Source organism: Podospora anserina, chromosome 5 (genome assembly GCF_000226545.1).
Source record: "Podospora anserina S mat+ genomic DNA chromosome 5, supercontig 6".
Classification (NCBI taxonomy): domain Eukaryota; kingdom Fungi; phylum Ascomycota; class Sordariomycetes; order Sordariales; family Podosporaceae; genus Podospora; species Podospora anserina.
This window is the reverse complement of record NW_001939194.1, coordinates 233821-252816: the sequence shown is the minus strand read 5'-3', so window position 1 is coordinate 252816 and position 18996 is coordinate 233821. Positions and strand designations below refer to the sequence as shown.

The following is an 18996-nucleotide window of genomic DNA, read 5'->3' as shown; positions in this document are numbered from 1 at the left end:
GGCTCGGACGGGGACTTGTGAATCCCCACGGCCGCCGGTGTGCCCTGGGTGGCCCCGCTCTGCCCGCTTAGGAATGCTGCCAGCGGGTGGGTTTAAGGAAGGACGGGAACCGGGGGGGAGGAACATCCGGGGACTCTAACCCCGTTGTGCGCTGCAAAGAGTCAACTTTCCACTCACTACTGCACCTTTATCATCAACCGCATCCCGACGACGTCCGACGTCCTCGTCCGCCTGCCGCCGCCCGCCCATCTGCATCGCACACTCTCGTCGTCGAATAGCTGCCTCGCCTCGCGTGTCGTGGGACCTGGCACCAACGCCCCGGCGGACCGCTTTCACACGCAACCAGCAGCAACAACGGCGCCAAACCTCGGACGACATCGTCCATCTGCTTCTGCCTGTCTGTCTCCACGTCGACTTACCTTACCTTAACCCAGCATTTCCCATTCTCGTCCGCATCCTCTCCTTGTCCCTGTCTCTATACCTAAACCCTGCTTTGGGCATCTCGAAAACGGGTGTGTAACGTTCGATCTCTACCGTCCGCATATTCCTCCACCATCACTGCCAACTTTGCTTTTTTGTTTCTTTTCCCCTTCCCCCTCTGTCATAGTGCTGCCGCAGATGGCATATGCTCGTTGGGCTCAATGAGAACGTCGGGGAGTCCGGGAGCTGATAGTTGACAAATAGACCGCCACTACCGTATTTTTCTCTCTCTATCGTCGTTGCTTGCGTTTCGGAGCCCTACGCCAAATCCAGACCGCCTCGGGTCACTCTCCCCGGTAGCTGCCGCCGCCCCCCCCGCCCCCCCTCCCTTGGCAGTAGTTCGATGCCGCCGCCCATCTGGTCCGATAGAGAGACGTCAAGGCCGCCCCGTCCTTCGATGGGGCAATGATAGCTAGGTTACCTGATTGTTGAGGGACAGACTTGGCTTCCCGGTCACACACACGCACACACACGCACCACCACCCGCACCACGTTCAGATACGCACACTCCATCGCGCGCCCGCTAGTGATACTAACGTGGTCGCCATGAACAACAACAATTTTTACACGACTCAGCTCGCCCAGGAGGAGGCTCAGCGCCGAGGTCAGCAGCAAAACGCCGGCCGGAACCTGGGCATGATCAGTACGACGGGCCTGTCCGGTGTGTCGGACTCACTGGACGAGATTGTCCGTCAGAACAATAATGAGCTTCAACGGAGGAGGAGAAGCATACCTCAGTCCTTTCAGGGCGGCGCCATGCTCACAACCGATACGGATCGCCGCCTGTCCATGATGGATTTTGGGAGCCCGGACCATTACCAGGACTTCCAGTTTGGAAATATGAATTCGCCTCAAATGGCGGGGTTCGGAGCTATGCCGACGAGCATGCCAGGGAGCTCTGGCCCCTATTCACAGCCTGGACTCATGGCCATGTCGGACCAAAACGACTTCGCTTCGCTTTCACCCGACATTATGGGCAACATGATGGCCTTTTCAAGTCTAAACATGGAGGCGATGGGAACCGACCCTGCCTCACTCAACCTCTTTAACTCGCCCGGCCTCGGTCACCAGTACCCTCCCACGACTATGGATTCGGTTACGCCTGACTTTTCAATGGACATGGGAATGGGTACCACCCCTTTGACTTTGACGAGCGACGACATGTCGGGCGTGGAAGACGCATTTGGCAATCGCCCTCAGCAGAGACCGCATAATCTGACGTTGGAATCTCAGATGAACCAATTCCAGCCTAGCATGCCACCGCCATTAACACGCGAGATTTCAGGCACTACAGCCTACCGCTCGCCAGCGTCAGGAACCAGTCACACCTTGTCCGGGATGGGTGCTGCTCAACCCAGTGCTGTAGCGACAGTGTCGACCCCTCAAACACCAGCCACCACGGTTGGTCCGGCACTCCCAGACAGCCTACATGCTTCCAAAGAAAAGAGCATATATTCCAAGAGCGGATTTGACATGCTCCGGGCCCTGTGGTACGTGGCAACGCGGAAAAACGCACAGCTTCAAATTGGTGCTGTGGACATGTCTTGTGCTTTCGTCGTGTGCGATGTTGAGTTACAAGACTGCCCTATCATTTACGTGTCGGATAACTTCCAGAACCTGACGGGCTACGTTCGCCACGAGATTGTGGGACAAAACTGCCGCTTCCTCCAAAGTCCCACTGGTAAGGTCGAGGCGGGCACAAAGCGAGAGTTTGTCGAGAACCACGCCGTCTTCAAGCTCAAGAACGCCATTGCTGAAGGCCGCGAGATTCAGCAAAGTCTTATCAACTATCGGAAGGGCGGCAAGCCCTTCCTGAACCTCCTCACCATGATTCCCATCCCGTGGGATGACCCCAACACGATACGGTACTTTATCGGCTTTCAGATCGACCTGGTCGAGTGCCCCGATGCGATATCAGGACAGGAGTCAGGGGGTGCCATGCACGTCAATTACGTCCACAGCGATATTGGCCAATACATCTGGACTCCTCCAAGCTCGACGCAATGGGAGCCCGAAAACGGCCAGACGCTGGCCATCGATGACGTATCTTCTCTTTTGCAGCAGTTCAACCCCAAGGGGGCCGTGTCAGATTGGCACAGGCAGTCATGGGACAAGATGTTGCTGGAGAATGCGGATGACGTTGTGCATGTGCTCTCACTTAAGGGCCTGTTCCTTTACTTATCACCGTCGTGCAAGAAGATTCTCGAGTACGACACCAACGACTTGATGGGAAACTCGCTGGCATCCATCTGCCACCCGTCAGACATTGTTCCCGTTACGCGAGAGCTCAAGGAGGCACAGGCAAATGTACCAGTCAACATCGTATTCAGGATACGACGGAAAAATAGCGGCTACACCTGGTTCGAGAGCCACGGCACTCTGTTCTCCGAGCAGGGCAAGGGCCGCAAGTGTATCATTCTGGTGGGCAGAAAGCGTCCAATCTTTGCGCTATCAAAACGGAACCTGGATCAACATGGAGGTATCGGCGACAGCGAGATCTGGTCCAAGGTCTCAACCTCGGGTATGTTCTTGTACGTTGCGTCAAATGTGCGCTCGTTGTTGGATCTCGAGCGCAAAGATCTCGAAGGAACCAGCATGCAAGATCTCATGCGGAAAGAGTCTCGGGTGGAGTTTGGTCGGACTATTGAAAAGTCGAGGAGAGGCAAAATCGCCAGCTGCAAGCACGAGATTCAGAACAAGCGAGGCCAGGTTTTGCAAGCGCACACGACCTTCTACCCTGGGGATGCCGAAGAGGGTCAGAAGCCTACATTTTTGCTGGCTCAGACGAAACTACTCAAGGCCTCTTCTCGCGCGATTGCTCCTGCTGGCAAGACTGGTGCGTCGGTGGCGAGCGTATCCGACGATGGACAACAAATGACCGGCATCGTGATGGGTCACACCAAGACGATCAGCACTGAGGGTGCCCTTATCTCTCAACCTGCAGGTCAGCTAATAGGTGGAACTCAAGATATCGCTCTTGCATCGGATGACAACATCTTTGATGAGCTCAAGACCACGAGATGTACCAGCTGGCAGTACGAGCTGCGACAAATGGAAAAGGTCAACCGCTTATTAGCCGAAGAGCTGGCTCAGCTGCTGTCCAACAGGAAGAAGCGTAAGAGGAGAAAGGGCGGCGGCAACATGGTTAGAGACTGTGCCAATTGCCACACACGCAACACGCCCGAGTGGCGGAGAGGACCGAGCGGGCAGAGAGATCTCTGCAACAGCTGCGGTCTAAGATGGGCCAAACAGGTATGTCGAGCCCTGACCAAGCGCCCAGCTTCAACAAATTGCTAACCACTGACAAGCGTGATGCACAGACTGGCAGAGTTTCCCCTCGCAACTCAAACCGTGGCGGAGACGCGCAGAGCAAGAAGAGCAACTCCCCCTCCCATGCCTCTCCGCTGCAGCGGGAGGTCAACAGTAACTCGACCAAACCAGCCACGACAGACACGCCGCCTACCGAGCCTGGAAGCAAGTCAACGACAGCGACTCCCACCAACGTGCTTACCCCGAGTGACAACGGCAGCAGTGGGTTTCCCACCCCGACGGCCGGTGGAAACGGCAGCAGCAAAACCGGGGCCACCTCATCCGCCTCCCCCGACATCAAAAGCGAAAACGGAGGAGGAGGACCGCCGCAGAGCCAGCCGATGCTCGAGGGCGGCAGCGGTCTTGGTGGCAGCGGCATGGAAATGACGTCTATCCGGGAAGAGCGAGAGATGAGCGCTTAGGACGCGGTTGTCCCTACTGCTGTTGACCCTTGGGAGATAGACTGGCAGTATTAGCCCGATCTATATTTTCAGGCTTTGATTTGTCTGCTGTTGCTGAACAATCTTTTTGTCACGATATTTTGGCTTGGTTGGCATGGCCCGGTGGAAAATGTGTTACATTTTTTGCGAAAGATTTGACAACTCAGGTTTTTTTTTCTCATGACATGAATCATTGCGTTGCGGTTGCGTTATGGGGAGGGGGGGGGGGTGTTGTTTTGTCTTGTCGGGGGCTATTTTCGACACGGCCTTGAGGAGTAAAGAAGAGAATCTCTCAACTCTTTTTCCAACCACGACATTCTCACTGTTTGTCATGATTTTCTTTTTACCATGGGCTGATACCCAAATTCTCTTTGGAACATTTCCATCTTGTTTGTTTGTTTATTTTCTCTTCTAGTAGGCGGGGTGTACGTTTTGTTGTTGTTTATAGGGAGGACATGGGATTTTTGTTATCGTCATGGTGGTTACTGTTAGGTATCACACGCACGCACGCACAAACACATTGTTGTTGTTGTTGATTTATCATTTGGGAATATGAAAGCGGTATGTTGGGTTGGTTGGTTGGACTGGGCATCATCGGGAAGGGACAGGGAGGGGGTTGGGTAGGGGGACGGATGGATTACTAGATCGCACAAAGACTTTTGATACCCACGCGGGAGGGGGGGAGGGCGGGAGGGGGTATAGGGTACGATATATTGTGGGAAGGGGGTTGATGCCATAGAGGCCATAACCCAAATTGGAGGATGTGAAAGATTAGGGGGATATGAATTGAGGCGAAAGGGATTTTTTTTCTTTTTTTCTTTTTTTTTTTTGTGGTGGAAAGAGAGAAACTTCTTGAGAGCTCTTTTTGTGTTTTCGAGGACATCTATGTGGAATTACCTAGGCCAGGAAGGCAGAGAAGAAGAAAAATGATGTAAAATATTGCAGTTGAGTTGAGTTTGTGTGTGTGTTCAAGTGGGAGTGATGACGTTGGTGATCTTGACCGTAAAGTTTGAGCCGGTGTGTTTGTTTTCTGCGGGCATAGCAAGTTCATTCACGTCCGAGCCCTGTACCTTGAACTTTATAGGCGGGGAGTCGTGTTGATGAGAGTTGGAAGCTCTAAAGAGGCTGTTTGATGGGCTGCAGTGGGCGGGCCTTTTTTTTTTTTTTTTTTAGTTTGGCTGGTGGACTGTAGAAAACACAGGAAATGCTCAACAACTGCTGGCATTCAAGACAGACTTGAAGGGATACGTAGTTGATGGCCCGAAGGAAGAATATTTTCCCTGGTCGTGCAAGCGACACTTTGGGTAGAAAAGCTTGATGGCCTGATGATGGCTGAATACCTAATTGTGTCCCCCTGTGGCGCTTGAAAAAGGGGCAGACATGTTTTCAGTGTCACCGCGTTATTTTTACATGTGGTGATGATGTTTTCGCCTCACAGTGTAACAAGAAAGACGCTGACATCATGGGTCTCACTTCGGAATCCCCGCTTCTCTTTTTAATTCCTCCATTATGTAAGTAGGTGATGGTAAGTAGCATGAAGTTAGGCAATGACGAGATGGATCCGTTTCAAGAAACTCTCACAAGTGTCGATGCGGCAAGGCGAGGTTGACTTACCCGGGCAGTGATTACAACATTGGCCGTTCAAGAAGCTATTTCGGATCATGCCATGGTATCTTCATCCTCATCTTCTCTTGCAACCAAACTTGCCATGGAATTTCGTTAATCTCCTTCATCGTGCATATGCCCACATAGAGTTGTATGTTTTGATCAGTACTCAGTAGCTACCCCTCCAACAAATCACATCCTCCCCACCAGATTGGGAAAAGCGCGGCAGTGTTGTGGATGGACGAAGCGGGAAGGATTTCTTCCCTACCATGGTTCACCGCGTGAGAGGGGCAGTGCTCTCTCCACTTGGGACTGCTTCTGGCTTGGGATGAACACAACATCTTGGGAAACTGGACACATGAAACATCTCTCTCTCTCTCTCCCCGCGTCCGTGTCTTGTGTCTTGGAAATAAAAAAACGCGGGACAACTGCATATATGTTGGTGAGATGTGCATGTAAAACTGGGGTCAGCAACGGAGATAACAGGGGGGGCTTGCTGCATAACTCAGCCTCAAATATTTGATTACCCCCTTTATCATCAACAACCCTTGGATGATAACGTTGGAGATCCAACGTGGGGTAACGTGGTAGAAGGAACTTTGAGGAACTTTGTTAGTAGCGGTTTCTGACTGACAACGCTCCGGAAGTTGCCATATTTGGCGATAGTTGGTGGAGAAGGCCAGGTGGGGATGGGAACGGGGAGATCAAAGACGTTGCACTGGTTTTGGCGATACGCCCCGGTAGAACCCATCAGCGGTTGACGTCCGGTCTTGTTGAATGATGAGCAAGATGTTTGAGAAGTTCGAGTTTTTGATCGGAAAATAACTGACCTGTAAAGACACTTTCCACGCGCCGTGCTGATACAGACAATATCATCTGCACAAGCTTCGACTGCATGTGGCTTCACCAGGCAAACATATATCTCTGCTTGCCGATTGGATACCAAGGTTTGGTACTGCCCCTAGCTTTGGATTGAGTGATATTCGATACTGCGATAATTCGATGAGCATGCTTGTATCGGAGCGTGAGCTTTTCTTCCCGAATCCTTCAACCCAAAAGGAAAAGTTCCTGGTTCCTGATTGGGCACACCGGATACATACAGCTAGGCAACAGAATTTTTTTTGGCGTTGTCAACATTCGGGACTGCGGACCAGGGCACACCTGTCGAAGGGGGTCGCAGCTGCATGCAGGAGTGTTTGTGATGGCCTCTTGATGGGCACATGGGATGGACGGTATGTCGGTAGAAGAGGCTGTGACGGATGGAGGGGTACCTAGCGGCCATGGTGCCGTTGCAGTTGTTGGAGCGGAGCGGAGCGGGAATCCAAAGATCATCGGACGGATGGTGTTGGCCCCCTTTCTGCACGACACGTCTTTTGCGGGTCTTTAACCGTCCAGAGTAGCCTCCTTTGCCATGAAAGTCACCCTAAGGGGGTTGAAGTAGTCGGCTACCAAGACTTTGACCTGGGTGGCTGCTGCAGCGGGAAGTGAGAGAAGGTGTAAACCTCTTGGGGCCAAGCCATGCCGAGTTCTTCTGGTGAACCGGGAGTAGGAGCGAGTTGCAATCGTTACGGCTTTAACGAAGGAAGATACTCCGAATCGATGCTGTGGATGCTGAGGATTCGCGGATAGTTGAGATGGCTGTCGCTGTCAGAAGGCTAGATCTGCAAAGAGGATGACTTCGGTGCTTACCGCCGTCAGTCCAGGCCCGATATCAAGCCGGCAGTCACATCTCACCAAAAGAACAACTGCGAAAGTGTCAGGTCGTTAGCTAAGAGATATGGATGTAGCTGCTGGAAATGGGTCCCCAACTCCGCCTCCGCCCCTTCACGGGGAAGGAACGACAAGCGCTGGCCAACGAGATTGGAAGGATTTGGCAGGGTGGACATCGACACCATCAAGGTAGGTAAATTTACAATTAATTCTATTTTCCAGCATCATGTCTATCACATGCTGGCCAAGTGACTGACAGATCTTTCGTTACTATTCAGGAGCCAGCCATGTCACTCGGTACATCCTTCCCACTCATGCGTTTAGATCCTGGTAGTCCAGTAACCCCTTTTGGATGATCCAACTGACGACATTGTTTCTGAGCGGTGCTACCAGAACCACTCAGTTGTGTTCCAGCGGCCAGTGGCGGTCCAGATCAAGTCTGGGGTCTCAGGCGATGCAGCAAGAAGCCGACATGACCTGGGCTCAACCATGTTACAGCTGCTGCAAGATATCTGGCAGCCTAAGGTTCCCTGCCTTTTCTCAGGACGCCCCCAGTACAACCTCGTCGACTATTTTTCTTCCTCATTTTACATGAGGCTACAAAGCCACATTCACACTGCATAATCGGAACTGTAAAGGCAATAACGAGGCATTCTACCTCTTGATCAGGCTTCTTTGTGATCTGACTGCTTCAGATGTTCCCACAATGGCAACGTCACAGACGAAGGACACAGTGACATGGTAAAAGACATTTATCATTCAAAGCTCATGAGGCCAAAGGTTCGAGGGAAATCACGGGGCGTCGCCTCCTAGCTACCTCTCATACCCAAGCCTCGTCTAGACAGGGGATGGTAGCCACCTGAGAGACTGGCTACTGCCAAACATGCTGGGCCACGACCATCTCCACCCCATGAATAGCCGAGTAAAGCTCCCCGCAAACCTCCACCAACTACCAGGTCAAACAACAAGGCCCGCGTGGTATTCTTCCTCTGGCTCTTACCACCAATGAGTTGCCAGCCAGTCCTGTGGAGTGAGGGGCGGCAGTGCCCCTCGCCTTCATGGCTGGCAGAGTGGGCTATCAGTCAAGGACTGCTCTGGCGACATGACCGAGAACTCGGCATGGGCATGGTCTTGTAGCAAGAATGATTCTTCTCAAGCTAGAACATCTGACGGCTTCAACACTCATGTCCAGACCCCTGAATCACAACCTTCAAATGTCTCCTTGCTCATCATTCTTTCCGCCGGCTACACTCTAGACCATCCTCAAGATCACGATGGATCAACCCCGGAGTAGTATCACCTACATTGCCCAAGAGACAAACGGGCCGAGTCCTACACAAACTACCTCCACCTCAGCAGTTCACCCTTTCCCCTGAGGCTATCGAGCAGCCGCCAGGCCCGCTAAGCCATCCACCAGAGCCGAGCTGGCGCCGCTGAGATACATCTGCAACGTTGTGAAGGCTAGGCCCCCATCGTTTCCTGCTCGAGCCCGAGGGTCACGGTAGATACCGTCAAGCTAGACCCACTGAAGACAGTGAAGATTGCCCAAGTCGCAGATACCACATTACCCGCTGCAAGGGCCGTCAACAGGCTCCAACAATACATCCCTGAAGTGGCATCAAACAGCCATAGCTTCACCGAAGCTCCGTTACGATAAGATAATCACTGCAACGAGAAGGGGCCTCCCGCCTGTTACCCACATCACCAAGCGGCAAGGGAAATAATTTACTCACCAGGCCCTTTGGCTGGCAGGCCATCACAAGCCCGAATCTACCCCATCATCTAGCGTAGGGCTAGGTTCACAAACGACCATCTCTGATGAAGCAAACGAGAAAAAACCTCTCGGTATTCTCGACGTCACTCACATATTCGTACTGTAACATCATGGCAAAGAATGCAAGACGGAGAATAAACCCCCTCTCGCCAGGCCACAAGAAAGCGGACTGCCATACACCCCACTCGAGCAGCCCCCCTTGCCATGCCATGAAGAGAGCAGACTACACCCCTCCCTCCTCAACCACTTCAGCCCGGCTCACCCACCACGGCCAGGCAGCTCCCAAAGATCAAACGCCGAGAGCTGCAGGTTGTCGGTCGTCCGGGGATTCCCAAGCCGCATGCAAGTACCTATCATGAACCAGCTCCTCTCTGTCCAGAACAAATCTCTCATACCTTACCTACCTAACCTCACGGTCAAGCGTTCCAGGCCTCCACATACCAACATCCCAAGTTTACCTACCCCTGAGGCTCTTCACTAACTTCAGTCTAGACTCTCCGATGAGTGCCTGGAGTCTCCAGTGAGGACTCAAAGGAAGGAGGAGGTGGGCGAGGGGCCACCATCCATTTGCACACACACTCCAGTTGCGCTTGCTAAGCTACAGACATGCCGACTCTAGCACAACGAAAGAATGAAGTTTCAGTTCGTCAACATTCCAAGTTTCTTTGTTGAGCAAGTAAAGATGTTGTTTTCCGTATATAGATTTATACTCCCCATGTGAAATTCGAGACACATTGCCTATCCGTCAACATCAGGAATGCTGTTCTCTATTTTCGGTATCTATCTGCAGAGGGGTCGGCTGGAAACCAGCATTTCTTGTCACAGGAGTAGCTTAAGACAAAATGACAGAAACAGAATACATCTTAAACATTGGATATCGCCAATGACAAAGCCACGCTGTATACAGGCGGCTCAGCTAAAGAGACAAGTCACTACCAAAAAGAACCCCCCCAAAAACTCCAAATCAAGACCCAAAACTCCCCAATAATTCCACAATACGCTTTTCTTCCAAAAAACACATTACTCACGTCACAAAGCCGAGCGAGTCCCATTCATAGATACATGTACATTAGATCACATTAATAAATACCAAGAAAGTCGAACAAGAAAAAAATGGAAAACCCTCCAGAACACTATTATGCCCGTTCAGAAAACCACAGCTCTTCCGACCTCGTCGACAACGTCCGTTGAAGTGTGCCAAAACCCAGAGCAGGGCTCGCAGCTTCCGTGATCGGAGAGACAAAGCCAGTCTGGGCCAGGGAAGGAGTCTGGCCGCTGACGGTGGCACTCATCGTCTCGGGGCTGCCTATGGGCTCTGTTGACCAGCGGTGCAGCTGGACATGCTCCGGTGTTCCTGGCCTCGGTGAATGCAGACTTCTGGTTTCGTTGGCATCCTCGGCGACCTGGGCTCGCCGCCCTTGATACCACCACTGATTCTCGAACCCGTTGTCGACCGTCATCATAGCTGCCGAGAGCGCCTCCAGTTCCCGTACGCGACCAGTGTCAGGTTGGTCGGGAAAGTGTTCGGGACTGAAAGGAGATGTCATGACGGAACCAGATTCCACATGATCGCGCGCGTGGGTGGTGGCTTGGGCGGGTTCGGGTGAGAAGGTAGAAACCTCGGTAGGGTTGGATGCCACCCATTCTTGTGGTCGTTGTGCCGAGTCTTCGGGCTCATCCTGCAAAGAGATTGTCGGATCAAAGCCCGGTGGCAGCGACCAGGTTGACCATGGATCAGATCCCTCTCCCAAGCGGAACTGGGAAGGCGCCGGGGGCAGAGCCTTTGTCTGTTGTCCTCTCGGGACGCTCACGTCCCACGGGTTATCGCCAATGGGTGGGGGCGCTGAGCTTCCTCGCTCATGTGAGGAAACCGACTCGGCTCGAGATCGACGTTGATCTGACTCCTGCTCCGGCTCGTGGATGATGGGAATCTGGTGCTGTGGTCTCCCCCGTGTGTCCTCCTGGTAGTACTCCTGCAACTGATGGTGGGCTCTTTGCTGGCCTTCGGCAAGTAAGCTCCGGCGTACTGCCTGTCTCTGATCAAAGTCACGGATGGCGGCGAGGTAGTTGGTGTTGGGAGCATGAACCTGACGAGGAAATGCTGGGGCCCTCTCACGACTGGCGCGAGATCGGTATGTAACTTGGTGGTTCTTGACGGGCTGTGGCTTCCTGGACCAGGCGACCCTAAACTCGAGATGGAGATATATTTCGGGACCCCTCCACTCAGACCGTTCTTGTGACATTGAAGCTGACGGGTTGGCCATTGTTGTGTCCCTTGTGTTTGCCATGGCCGTGAAGCACTTGGGAAGGAAGGAGAAAAGTGGCTACCAAAGGATCATATAGGTAGGTTGGTGAAGGCACCACTGGCTGATGATATAAGCTGAGAAGGCCGCTAAGATATGTCTACTCTCGACTCGGTAGTTTGATGCGGCGGTTTGTGGGCGACACCCGAAGTATAAGGTTTTGGTAAACGGAATGTTCAGGGGCACAGGGGCACACAAGGGCACAAGGGGGGGGGGTTGATGGAAAAGGCGGGCGGCCCAAGATGACCGCTGCGATGCGCGTGCTGCTGTTCGGGCGGTGCACCGCCGCCGACAGGGGTGGGATTGGGATTGATGGGTTGGTGTGTTGGAAAAACGGCAGCCTGGCAATGCTGGCATCCCTTGGCCCTTCTTTCACCTCACCGGGACACTGGCACGCTGGGTTCAGCGGGCAGAGGCGGATTAATCAATCAATCTTTCGAATTACTCCGTACCAAGTTACCAAAGCAGCCCCGCGCCAGAGGGATTGACTGTCACCAAGGAACTACCTCGGACAAACGATATCTCGGCCTCTGCCGTTTGAAACTAGCAGCGATCCTCTCGCAACTTCGCAATCCACAACTCGCAATTCAGTGTTGGGGAGTTGGCCGAGGCCGAGGAAAAGGAAGAGCCGAAAGTAGGAGGCGAGTTGGGAAGCTGATCCTCGAGGCTGTGTTGGTACTGAGAAACAAATTAATCTTGTATTACCTACAAGACGCTGCAATTGTGCACCTGAACCAACGAGGCCACTAGGCTCCAGGTATAGTGCCCGTAGAAAACCGCCTCCCGAATATGCATTTACCGCAGCATGGCATGGCATGCAGGTGACAAGCAGCAGCGTCTCATTGCACGGGGGGATGAGGGGACGAGGGGACGAGGGGCGACGGGGGCGGGCTGTAGTGTGTTTGAGACGGTGCAGATGCTAGAAACGAAACAGACCTTTGAGGAGCATGTCACCTTGGCTCGCGTCACGGTTGTGTATCGTGTATCGTGATCGTGTGCTGAGAGGGTTGAGCGAGGGTTGATGTTAGCTAGCAGTCAGCAACTCGCAGCTCGCGCGTGGGCGGGGACATGACAGCGGAAGGATTCAATGCCCGGCTGAGTTGTCAGGCGGAGAAATCACTCGCCTCACAAAGGCAATTGACAAAAGTAGAGAAAAGATAGGCACCCTTCGGATGCTATTCCGGGCACTGTTTCTGACTACCGACAGCAAACCGAGTGAGAATGAACATCAACGGCGTTCAAGCCACCGACCGTGCCCCGCCAGGCCAAAAGGCAAACCCACACAAGTGTGCCACAAACGCCACACTTAGTATGGACAGTGCTCTTCATCAAGCCACAATGACAGGCACACAAACCTCATCAACCTCCAGTCTAGAAGTCTCATGGTGAACCCCGTTCCCAGCTACATTTTCGCGTGTCCTTCAAGTCGAATCAATTTTATGACCGAAATGACCGGTAGTTCTTCATCTTGGCATCCTTTTTTTTTTTCGCCCGGTGGAAGTTGCCGACGCCACATGGTCTTCCGCCATCACCAGCCCGGCTTGCTTGCTTAGTGGCCATCAAGGATGAAGGATTCTCAAGGGTCCAACTGGCGGTTTCTCCCTCGTCATGAATGATAAACAGAGCTGCTGTTCAGATACTTGACAAAATTGCAGTCCCACTTCGCTTGATATCAATCGGCTCCCAAAGTCCTAAATTTTGAGGCTTGGCTAACACACATAGACGTCCAAAACCCCCAAAGTTTGGCACTTGAAGTCGCACAATAAATCCTCGTGCGGCATTCTCGTGTTGGCCTCTGGTCGCATAAAACAACGAAAATGGACCTTGACATTTTGAGGCCATCTCCGGGGTTGGTCGTTAGGACTTCCGCCCGTTGTTCGTCCGTTCGTATCATGGCCAACAGCAAGCCGGCTCCGAGTTCTTGTCAAGATCGAAACAGCATTTGGGGCGATCAACTTCAAGAATTCGAAATCAATGCTCAACACGATGACTTGTGCACGTTGAAAAAGTCTATACATCCTTCCGAGGGACCAAGCCGCCCTCAACCCCACCCTATGACCGCAGCGGCTTCTAGAAAAAGGCCATGAAAACTACACACTCATCTGGCGGATTCCTTTGAGGCTTCTGAAACCGCCTCTTCCCCGTCGGCGCCTCACCGCTCACCGCATTATACGATCGGATCTCGGTTCCCCTTGAAGAAACAGGCAAACAAGCATCTTGACGCCGTACGCCAACGGAGAATCCCAAGACACCGGACCGAACCTCTCACCAGCGATTAGAAGTGTTTGCCTTCCTTCCCTTCACCGCTCGTCCTGACCAAAACAATTCCAAACCATCAACACCCATCCTTCCCCGTCCGTTGTTCCCCATCCCCATCCCAAAAGTCACCACCCTTCTTCCTCCCACCCAACAACCCATGCACATCAAAAGGATCAACAAGCGTCACCCAAAACGGCCTCCCGTCCTTATACCCCGGCCCGTCAATCTCCGTCACCCCATCCGCCCTAGACAAGTACGTCTTTGTGCTCTTTGGCAGCCACATCCTCGGATGCCTTACATTCAGCAGCACATGATTGATCAACATCAGCATCGCCTCAAACACATAAAAAAAACTCTCATATCTGATCGCCGGGCTCAAACTCTTGGGATCAAACCCCGGCTTCCAGTAATCATGCTCAGCGATGGACCAGTACTCCACCACCCGGAAGATTGTCCTTGCGAAGAGCAACGCGGTGGAGATGTAGAGCGTGTAGAGCGGGTTGTAGAGTTTGGCGTTGCGCATCCCTGACTTATAACAGCGGTGGTGGAAGATGGCTGCTAGGAGGATGAAGAGGGTGATGACGAAGACTTGGATGAGGAGGGATGCTTTGAGGAGGGCGCGGCCGATGTCTTGGCGCCAGGGGGCGAGGGATTGGTTTGCTGTTAGGGAGACGCCGTTGCCGTTGAGGGCTTCGATGACGGCGGAGATGAAGGCGAAGGTGGTGATTACCCGGCCGGGGTGGATGGGGGAGTGGTAGGGGGCATAGTAGAGGATTCTGCCGAGTATGTTGTAGTTTGCGAGCTCCAGGAGGGGTCTGAAGGGGGTGGTGGTGCAGGTTAGCGGAATGTGTAGATTTGGGGGAGGGGGCGAGGAGAGAGGATGGGGTATCAACAACGTACGGTGCGCCGTAGATGAGGCAAACACTGACTATGTACTTGACGAGGTTGGTGTAGTCAAAGGCTCCCCAGGCGCGGACGACGAAGCCCCCGGCGAATAGGACGGCGCAGAAGACGTAGAGGCCGGTTAGGCGCCAGCTCTTGTAGTGGCTGGTGTTCACGATCAGTATTGGTAAGTGATGACAAGTATAGTTGAATCCTGTTCGTACATGCACTGGTAGATATGGTAAAAGCCAGAGAAAGCAAAAGCTATGGCGAAGAAGATGGCAGCGCCCTTGTTGGGGGCGTAAAAGTACACACTGCCAGGGACTATTGACTTGGTTGTAAGTAAGCACGGACAAACTCCATCCAGAGAAAACATACCGTATTCTCCTGACTCCATCGTGGTTTCGATCTTGTGGTGCTCAGTGGTGGTTGAGTATGACCAAATCGTTACTCCTCATCCCATGCCGCAGTGGGCGTCATGAGCGAGATATATACATTTCCATATTCATCCTATTTCAGCCGCAACAACACCCTCATCGTATCTCGCGATTTTCCCATCCCCAAAGACGTGCGTCCACATGCAGCAAAGGTGGTAAGCCACACACGTCCAGTGCCTCACTCTTCCAACAACCAATCGCATCGCCCCCCCCCCCCCCCCCCTGAATACGATGCACAGAAGCACAGACCAATCCATCTCTTGGACGCCTGACTGACGGCACATGGAGAAACTGATAATCTGATTTCATCTCCCATCAGTCCAGCCTTACCCACCAATCTGGTAGTCGGCACGACAAGACAGAGCCTTGCCGAAAGACTGACGTCGGCACTGCCCTGTCTCTCGCCCACGGTCTGTCCGCACTCGTACCTCCTCCAACAGCATGCTTTCCAGTCATGTTCCAGAGAGCCTTATTCTCCCATCCTCTGATCAAAACCCTTTTTTGAAAAAGAGAAAGACAGTTGACTATCTTGACGTGAAGCACCTTTTCTCGATAGACACATAACGACAATAAAGAGAGAGTAAAGTCCAATAGCAGCCAAACACATCCCAACTTCCAACCCTCCCCCTCCCCCTTTTCCCCTCTCCCCCTCCCAAGGATCCCCCAACCACCCCCTCCACAACTCCTCCAACAAAATCCCCAAAGGCCTATACACCCCCCCTACACCTCCTCTCCACCTCCCCCATTCCAACCTTCCCCTCCCACCCCCTCCACACCGCCATCCGCTCCCTCGCAAACCTCACCCCCCAAATCTGCCAGCCCCCCGTCAGGTACCACACCCCCAAGAGCACCAGGTCGAGAACTGTCCCACCTGTAATACCTTGCAACAAAATCCGCCCGTGCAGCTTCATAAGAAGGACCGGGTCTTTGTCGAAATCCATGGGCAGGAGAAGGCGTAGACCACAGAATATGAGCGATATGTTGAACCAGAAGACGGGCGCGATGAGGATGGTGAGGAGGGTCTGTCGCTGGGGGGTGTGAGGGGGTGGAGGGGGGTGAGGGGGGGGGAAGGGGCGGGCTGGGGATTTTGTAGGGTGTGAGGAGGACTTTGGTCAAGGCTTTCCATCGTTGTCGTAGTGTTGATTCGGGGGGCGGCGGTGGTGGTGATGATGGGGTATTTGGTTGGGGGAGGTCACTGGTTGTGTCACCCGGGGCCTTTGTGTCGAGTTTTTCCATTACTACTCGAAGCAAGAGATGAGAACTGTCTTTTGTTGTTTGAGGGGTGTGTGTGATGCCGCTGTTGATTGTGGCAGTATCATGATCCGAGGTGAGGTCGAGATAGGTTGTCACCATCGAGTTCTTCTCTGTGCTCTGAACTCGGATCGGCTTTTCAGAGGCTCGCTCCTTGTTTGCGGTCGCTTTCTCAAGGCCGAGGTTGTCTCAGCAATTTGAAACGCCTTTAAACCTCGGAAAGATTGTCGGGAATTCGATTGAGTAGTGAAAAAAGCTTTCAGCCCACCTGGCAAAATGTGCCAAAGCTTGCAAAGACGCCAGCTGTGAACTCAAAATTTTTGGAAAAGCGAACTTTGAATCCCCTCTTTCTCTATCCGTGCATAACCAAAAGTGCCATGATTGTTTGCCCAAGATTGAGGTTAGCACCTATCCCCAAATCTGTCTGGCTGCTACCTGATGGTCCGAATATGGTTTCAATTTTCTTTGACATCTTCCAGAGTGTGTAGTGACTTTCTTTAGGTTATCTTGAACTATCACGGAGTTCAACATTTACGCGGTCATATCTTCTGCCTGGAGAAATGTGGCCAACCCAGGATTTGGTGGTCCCAAGCCATGCTTCAATTACAGCTCAGGGGTGCTTTCCGCAGACAGGAGGGCAACACATGCAATGGGACTTACCCTCGGGACCAAAGACCACGGTGTCCTGCTCTGTTCTTTCCTCACGGATTTTCAGATTTGTGACTTCCATTCCCCATCTCTTCCCACCAACGGACGATTCGGAGAACTCCCAGCGAAGTTCGACGTACTGGGGAAGGAACTACGCCTGCAAGCGGGGACCAAAATGACCTCAGTAATAGGAAACAGCAAGAACGAGCATGCTTCCAGAGCGGCTTCAAAACCCAAGTCTCCGGCCTTGTCACATTTTCTCTTCTCTTTTCTCTCTTTGCCAACTACCGAAAGCAAGAATGCCATCCTTCTCTTCCCCTTCTTCTGGCACGCGTGGGCAGCGTGTTTGCTACGCCCTTCTTGTGTTCCTCCTTTCCAGCAGTATCATTGCCTTGCCCTTTACGGGGGTCTATCGTTGTGTGGCTCTATGAACGTCTGGCTCGGCGGAGGACCCAGCCCACTGGCTCATCGTGTGGGGTGCGGCCACCTTGGTCCTCCCCTCCCTCGGTGTGGCTTTGGAATTGGTGACACTGATGCCTCATGACCGACATATCCAGACTTCGATGTCGCCTGGTACTTTCGTGGAAGGGTGGTGTCTGAAGCATTACACGGCTGCAGCAAACTCCATCCTGGCCTCACCGTCACGGATGTTGCAGAGCTCTCCTTAAGTGGAACCTTCTACGACTCCTAAACGACGTGGCTGCCCACCACTAGTTGCGGGCTCGGGACACTTACCTGGACTCGGCTCGCTGGATTGGGGTGGGTAGTCGGTCGGCTAGACAGGGTGGGTGGGCGAACAGCTTTTTTTTGTATCAAATCGTTGTCAAATCATCAGCTACAAGGTACGTGCATTTGTCCCTTGCTGGCTAACATCACAAGGTCTTCGATTACGGGATAGTTCTCTCGAGTGGAAGCCGTTGGGGCTTACTACAGGTATGTCTGACAGCCAGAATCATCTCGATGTGTCTTTATTAACGACTCTGGTATGAATAGTGAGACGACACGGCCATTCCCACAAGCAGACATTCCCCAGATGGGAGCGAGTTCCATGACGGGTATTTGGTGGTGGAATTTCGATGAGGCCAGTTGTCTGTGATGAGGTTCTGGAAAACCGGCTGTTTGATGGAGGGTGTCTTGATGGAGGGTGTTTTGATGGAGGGTGTTTTGATGGAGGGTGTTTTGATGGAGGGTGTTTTGATGGAGGGTGTTTTGATGGAGGGTGTTTTTGATGAAGAGGCCTGAGATAAAGGAGTATCTGATGGGTGGGTGCGCCGAGGCTGTCTACCCGTTGAGTTGTCATACGGCTTTTCGATGGGTTACTCTGGCGAATATAGGGTGTCTGATGTCGATGGGAAGCAAGAGATGAGATTGTGTTTTGAAGGTTGGTTGGTGGGGGCGAAGTGAACAATTGAGCATGTTGACAGCGGCATGAACGAAGAGTACACACAATAAATCACGATGAACAAACTGTTTCCTCGTCTGTGCTCTGCGATTTCTTACAAGGTCCTGGTTCACTTACCCAAAACCACAACACCCTCACCCCCCCCCAACCTCAAATAAACCACCAACCCCAAAGGAACATACCCATCCTCCCCTTCCCCCTCTTCAACTACCTCCCCCTTCCCCCTTGAACAACCCACCTAATCCCCCTCAAGCCCCAAAGCTACCACCCACTCAAAAACCAAACCCCAACCCCCCAACATCATACACCGACCCCCCCCCCAAAAAAAAACAACCACCGTACACCAGGCAACCGCACATACACCCCCTTCTCCCACCATTATCCCATATCCTCAAACTCCCTTTCCAGAAACAGTGACAACCTCCCTCTCCTCAAAATGACCGGCAGCAGCAAATCCCGGATCTCACAAAGATAGGTAAACAACAACCCACCCAGA

General features: G+C 52.8%; 3 protein-coding genes across 3 annotated transcripts; 1 reads left to right on the top strand and 2 right to left on the bottom strand.

The window, feature by feature from the left end:
* Window positions 1-1026: 1026 nt before the first annotated feature.
* Window positions 1027-4211, top strand: PODANS_5_6130 (uncharacterized protein; the record flags this gene model as incomplete). The annotated part of the gene is made up of 2 exons (XM_001929752.1): window positions 1027-3732; window positions 3789-4211. 2 exons carry the CDS (start codon window positions 1027-1029, stop codon window positions 4209-4211), a joined length of 3129 nt encoding a protein of 1042 aa, XP_001929787.1.
* A 6243-nt stretch (window positions 4212-10454) lies between these two features.
* Window positions 10455-11606, bottom strand: PODANS_5_6120 (uncharacterized protein; the record flags this gene model as incomplete). Its single annotated transcript, XM_001929751.1, has 1 exon — window positions 10455-11606. The coding sequence occupies one exon, from the start codon at window positions 11604-11606 to the stop codon at window positions 10455-10457; it is 1152 nt and encodes a 383-aa protein (XP_001929786.1).
* A 2350-nt stretch (window positions 11607-13956) lies between these two features.
* On the bottom strand, window positions 13957-15220 carry PODANS_5_6110 (uncharacterized protein; the record flags this gene model as incomplete). The annotated part of the gene is made up of 3 exons (XM_001929750.1): window positions 13957-14682; window positions 14810-15153; window positions 15214-15220. The coding sequence occupies 3 exons, from the start codon at window positions 15218-15220 to the stop codon at window positions 13957-13959; spliced, it is 1077 nt and encodes a 358-aa protein (XP_001929785.1).
* Between the last annotated feature and the right edge of the window lie 3776 nt (window positions 15221-18996).